The following is a 6215-nucleotide window of genomic DNA, read 5'->3' as shown; positions in this document are numbered from 1 at the left end:
AATTCGTTGCGATAGTCCAAGTTCGCGTTGCGATTTTCCAAATTCGTTGCGATAGTCCAAGTTCACGTTGCGATAGTCGAAGTTCGCGTTGCGATTTTCCAAATTTGTTGCGATAGTCGTCAAAGTTCGCGTTGCGATAGTCCAATCCAAAATCGCAACGACTGGTGGTATTGCATTTGTTTCTTAAGAATTTTCTCTAAAAAGATAGTATACGCGCGGATGTGTCGAAGACACGTATTACCACGACCACGACACGGGACGGGACGGCGGCGGCGGTGCGCGAGAGTCCCCCTTGTTCTCTTCCACTGAACAAGGAAGTGGGAAATCCAAGCCTTAAATACACATTCCCAATAGTGTTTCCAATACTATGTGGGATTGAGCATTGCCAACACTTGGGAATCTTTTATACTATCGCAACACATTCTTTATTGTTTCAAACTAAGATCTTACAAATGGCTTGGGAATCTTTTACACTATCGCAACACATTCTTTATTGTTTCAAACTCCACGTGAATTTGGAATAGTTAAAATGTAAACTTATTTTAGATTTTTCACTATTGCAACACTTTTTCACTATCGCAACAACACGTTTTTCAAACTCTCGCAACACATTTTAACTATCGCAACATATTTTTCACAATCGCGTTGTGAATCTGGATATTCGTGTTGCGAATTTAGAAACTGAGTTGAAAAATTATAGTTCGCGTTGCGATTTTGTTGGTCGTTTTGGTAAATTCAAAAAAAGTTGATTAAAATCGTATATTATAAGGCATTTTCGGTCACTGAGATTATTTTCTCTTAAGAATATACGAAAAAGAAGGAGATAATGGTGTTTAAAGATATGTATAGTTAAAAAGTAAAAATAATGAATCGTAATTGTTTATAGGGCGATTGGTGTCGAACCAAATGTCATCATACTTGTTAATAGATTGACATATTATACAAATATAACTGTCAGATGTCATACTAATGAAAGATGTTTATGGAGATAACTTGATATCTCCGAAAATCTTTGTAGATGGAGATTTGATAACTTTCAAAAAAATATCTATGAAGGTAAAATATTTTTCTTTCTGATGATTTGTGTTCAGATAAGTTTGAGTTCGGATTTTAAACCTTTGTAATTCACGTTTTCCATTTCTTTCTTGTCCTGGACACTGAATGAAAGAAATTTGTACCTTTGTTTGTTTCGATAGATTTTGTTGGTGGGGATTTGTGAAGAAAGATGTTGGGGACGAAAAGAGTGAAAACTGTTGGGGTTGCATTAGTATCATGCCATGTGCGGTAACCATCAAGGTGGGTGAGGGAGACAAGTGTGGGTCAGCCCCCTCATCCCCTTCACGTGCACAGCCGGCCCACGCTTATCTCTTTGTCAAGCGCCACTGTCCTCGGTGGGGTGGTCCAATTATCCCACCACTTCTCCTAACACAGTGTTTCATGTTTATCCAATAATATCATCCGTCATATCATAGTCAACGCTGCACATTTAACCCTACCTCCCTTTGTTTTTTATTGCTTCATAGTTCCATAAAGGAAAAGCAAAGCAAAAGGCCTTCAAAGATAAGCCCAATTCAAGATGGCACAATGTTCTAATTAGGCCCTAACTTTTACGAATGATCATTTTGGTTTTTCTTTTTAGTATTTTTATCCTTCAATATTTTAGTATCTGGTTGAATTCATGTTGGATGAAACTATTAGTTAATTAACAATCAATTTATGTTGCTAACGACATAGCATTCTTACATATGTTAAATTGGTGATGTGTCACATGTCATGTCACATATTTGTGATAACGTGTTGCGTGTCACATCACCCGAGGTAACGATATAACACATCTACGTTACCTAAGGTGATGATGTAGCATGTGTCACGTTACTCAAGATGATGACATAATATATAACACGTTAGTAATTTAGGATACGTCATGTCAACAACATACATTGATCGTTAGTCGATTAATATTTTTTTATGCATCATGAGTCACTTTGAACAAAAACTAAAATGTTAAAATGTTTTTGAAAAAAAAATAAGAACTAAAATGATCATTCGACCCGTTTAGGGACTACTTTGAAATTCCCTTATTGTCTTTCAATAATCAACATAAGAACCCCTAGCAAGTATTGAAATGTACGTGTAAAGTTCAAAAGAAGAAACTCAACATTCTATCCAGCCATCTGAAGCTGCCCTGCATACAATAGTGTGGACCGACTCATAAGAATTCCTCCAGGGAAATGTCTGTCGGGACCTCATAACCGAAAACCATCGAGTAGTCGTCCAACTCAGCGGAGGTAAACTTCGGCATCCTCCATCTTTTTGCAACATCAGAGTCCTGGCCAGACATTAGAAGCTCCAAGACCTGATAAATGAAAGCATTTAGGCATTGCCTCTATAAAATGACTTGCAGAACTCTACCATGGGCGTAATTTAAGTACCTCGCTCATTGATGGACGCCATACCGCTGATTGCCTCACGCAATAGGAAGCTGTTAGAACTGATCTATGCATTTGATCCTCGTCGTATCTGCCTTTCAGTTTCGGATCGGCTAGTTCATTGATGTTCCCGGATTCCATAATAGGTTTTGCCTATACATGAAAGAATCATTTCAATACTAATGTATGTAACTACGATATTTACTACTCATGTATACTTCATACCCATAAGAGGAGGTTTTTCTTCGAGGAATCCACAGGCCGACGACCGGTAATGATCTCGAGGAGAAGAACCCCGAAGGCGAAAACATCTGTTTTCTCATCCACAATACCGTGCATGAAATACTCCGGTGCTAGGTACCCGAATGTTCCCTCTATAGGGATCACAGCATGGTGAGTCCATTTGTTAGGGAGCCATTTGGCAAGCCCAAAATCAGTTATCTACAAAGAGAGGAAAACCAAAGTTACATAAAGAACTCATGCATTATCATTTTCCAACAACATTTCTGTATGTCGTCGGTTGATTTACCTGCGGTTCGTAATCCATTCCGAGAAGGACATTAGAGGCTTTTATGTCGCGGTGTATGATTCGGTGTTTGCAACATTTGTGCAGATAATAAAGACCTCTAGCAACTCCAAGGGCAATCTTGTATCTCACAGGCCAATCCAGTACCACACTTGTTTTACCTAAGGAGTTTCCCAGTTAAAACAGAACCAGTTAAGAAGTTAAAATAATTTACTGCAGTTTATACTAGGAAGATGGTCTTTCTTACCATGCAAGGCAGTTGCCAGAGTTCCTTTCTCAGAGAAGTAGAAAATCAAATAAAGTCCATTTTCGACGCAGCAGCCAACTAATTTCGCGGTATTCGGGTGGCAAACATGTCCAATGACGCCCAATTCAGTGAGGAACTCTTTCTCTTTGTTTTCATCCTTGTTGTCCTTGGCCAACATCTTGACTGCAATAGCTCTCCCATCCGAAAGATCACCCCTGTAAACTTCCGAATACCCGCCTCGACCGACTATATTATCTGATACATTCATAAGTATTAACATCTAGATTTCATGAACAAATGAAGGTAATGGTAAAAAGTGTAGAATTTGTTACTGGTTTTACCTGGATGGAAGTTGTTTGTAGCATTTGAGATCTCCTCAAAGCTAAAGCACCTCATCAATGGCTGCTCCTTTTCTTTATTGGATAAATTAGACTTTCTTTTCCTCAGTGGAGACTTAAATACCATTGAGATGAATCTGTAAGGTGACATCTGTTTCCTTGTGCATGGTTCCCCTTTAAACTTTGGTGGCTGAGGAGGGGAACCAGACATTGTCGAGTCCCAGAAACTAGAGCTATCATCTTCTATGCTATTTGATTCTCCTTGAAGTGCATCTAGAACAGTCGTTGGTGACAGCTTCGAGACGACGGGATTTTGAACAGGGGAGACCGACGCATCGCCGCTGTTGTCACTCTTGTTAGACGACGTTGTGCTCCATTGATGAGTTTCTGCAAACAATCAAAAACAGAACTTCAGAAACAAGGAAATGAAAAATAAATTATATTGATACAACAATCATACAAGCCTGTTTCTGGAAGTAAACTAACCATCAAAATGTACATGTGTCGACTTTGGGGTCGAGTTTTGCTGTTGGTTCTTCGACTTCCCGATCGATACCACTGCACAGCCTTCAGGGGCATGCTTCAAACAGTATGATGTGATTTTATGTGATGTTCTAACCCAAAGAAGAAAAAAGGAAAAATTAAACTTCAAAGAGTATATGAGAATTGAGCTTAAAATGTCCAAGGATTGTTTGATTTCTCACTCTTTTGAACGCTTTCTGGAGCCAAGGAGAAGAAGAAAATCAGCTGAGATGGACTTTGCTTCCTCAATTAGACCCCTTTTAACACTCGAGTTAACTCCTACTTTTGCCTCCAAGTTTACCTGAACAAGGTGGATTACAGGATTTATCTTCGATGCACTAACGGTGTATAATTCAAAGTTCCAACTATAATTTTTAAAAGTCGGTTACCTGCTTAGATTGGCAGGTACTAGCAAATTCTCCAAGCACAGTTATAACATGAGCTCTTGCCTGCCGAAATTTTGCCTGATCTTTTCTTACCAACTTACTCTTCTTCTGTTCCTCACCAACTGCAGTTTCAATAAACATGTAAAAGTTTTACACCATTGTTCGATAACTAGAACATCGATCTCGAGTCTTAACTATTCAAAGAAGATCAGTGTCGTAATCAGATTTTACATTGTAAGAATGAATGTACTAACCAAGAACATGTAGGGCAACAATGGTGTCATTTGGACGAGCTAGAACTCTGATTGCCCACGACAACAGTTCCTTGCTGTCATTGGGGTCTAAACCTAATGAGATGCCAATGAGTATCTTAGCAGGTTTTGAAGTCATCATTTTCGAGTACACAAACTTGTCCAACAGGTTTCAAATGCAACACAATATATATAAACAACAAAACTTAGGTTAACAACATGTGTAGTAGAAGCAACAGCATGATTAAGTTCAGTTATAAAGTGTGGGCACACGGGTTGTAATTGGATTATTCTTGTTAAAGAAGCATAAAAGCTTTTTTCATGGCAAGAGAAATGTGATTAATCCGCTTTCACTTTCAAAGGTTTTTGGGAGTGAAATATTCAATGCGACGGTTAGGTGCTTTGGGGTCTAAGCAAAGGCGATGGCAATGGGGTTTTGATGTTTGATTTGTCTTGTTGTGCAAGCCAAAGATGGAAACTGGTGAAAATAAGAAAGATTAGAGCTTTGTTGGGGTTTGGTGCAAGTGTCGTGGCACTCGAAAGAGTTGGATCACTTTATGATGAATGAAACGTCACTTTTAAACTTGCTTCCCTAAGAGAGATTGATTTCCAATGATGGCACTTGCTTGCCCAGCCTGATAATTGCTATAATAATCCGGGGAATTTGCTTCTTTTGTCTTGACAATATATCAATGCAAAGCTTGCCACGAAAGAAAGACTCTACCCCCTATCAACATTATGACTTCTCTTTAAGGTATAATGCTAAAGTTAGCCTTCAACATTTGTCGGAATAGTTATTTTGATCCTTATTTTTTTTAATATTTTAATCCTTGATGTTTAATTTTTTAGTTAAAATGATTGATACTAAAATGAAATTGTTAGTTGGCAAAAAAATCAATGCATGTTGTTAACGCAATATTTTCATGTGTTGAATTAATGATGTGATATGTATCACATCACCCTAGGTGATGACGTGATATGTATCATGTTACTTAAGATGACATGATATATGATATCACAACGATTAAACACATAAAAATCTCATGTCAGCCAAAAACGTTGATAGATAATTAACTAATGATTTTCATCCAATAAGAATAATGATAACAAAAATAAAACGTTATACTCCAAAAAGATATTAAAATGACTATTCAAATAAATATCGGAAGCTAATACTAATATTATGACTTTCTCTTATTTTTCCTTTTTTGAAAATTATTATTATACCTTTCTTAAATGATTAATTTTTCTCATTCTATAAGTTTAGAGTAGATACTAATTGTAACACCCCAATTACCGAGTAAGTGACTAAATTGTAAGAATTTATAAATTATGTGGGTGAATTAGAATAGAGTGATAAGTCTAGTAATTTATGGAGGAATTTTGTGTGTTGGTTATGATAGTAAATATGAAATTATAATAAGGGTAAAATGATAAATTTCAGGGAAAGATATTTTTAATGGTTTTGGATGGGATATACATGAAGAAAAAGGGAAGAAGAGTTGGTAAATCATAG

The 6215-nt window shown here is 37.2% G+C and overlaps 1 protein-coding gene across 1 annotated transcript; it reads right to left on the bottom strand.

Moving 5' to 3' along the window:
- Window positions 1–2098: 2098 nt before the first annotated feature.
- LOC120201384 (probable receptor-like serine/threonine-protein kinase At5g57670) lies at window positions 2099–4968 on the bottom strand. Its single transcript, XM_039202008.1, has 10 exons — window positions 4703–4968; window positions 4452–4570; window positions 4245–4363; window positions 4027–4154; window positions 3544–3927; window positions 3203–3457; window positions 2959–3116; window positions 2655–2870; window positions 2433–2582; window positions 2099–2356 (listed from the first exon to the last, which is right to left on the bottom strand). Exons 1-10 carry the CDS (start codon window positions 4839–4841, stop codon window positions 2210–2212), a joined length of 1815 nt encoding a protein of 604 aa, XP_039057939.1. The 5' UTR covers window positions 4842–4968; the 3' UTR covers window positions 2099–2209.
- Window positions 4969–6215: the final 1247 nt, after the last annotated feature.

Source organism: Hibiscus syriacus, unplaced genomic scaffold (assembly GCF_006381635.1).
Source record: "Hibiscus syriacus cultivar Baekdansim isolate YM2019G1 unplaced genomic scaffold, ASM638163v2 tig00007179_pilon, whole genome shotgun sequence".
Lineage (NCBI taxonomy): Eukaryota > Viridiplantae > Streptophyta > Magnoliopsida > Malvales > Malvaceae > Hibiscus > Hibiscus syriacus.
The sequence above is the reverse complement of the archived record's forward strand: the minus strand, read 5'-3'. Positions and strand labels throughout refer to the sequence as shown.

Coding starts and splice junctions, on each gene's coding strand:
- LOC120201384 (XM_039202008.1), bottom strand. CDS start 4,841: ATGATGACTTCAAAACCTGCTAAGATACTCATTGGCATCTCATTAGGT. Junction 3,928..4,026: donor GACACATGTACATTTTGATG/GTTAGTTTACTT, acceptor GATTGTTTGCAG/AAACTCATCAATGGAGCACA. Junction 2,583..2,654: donor AGAAAAACCTCCTCTTATGG/GTATGAAGTATA, acceptor TTTCATGTATAG/GCAAAACCTATTATGGAATC.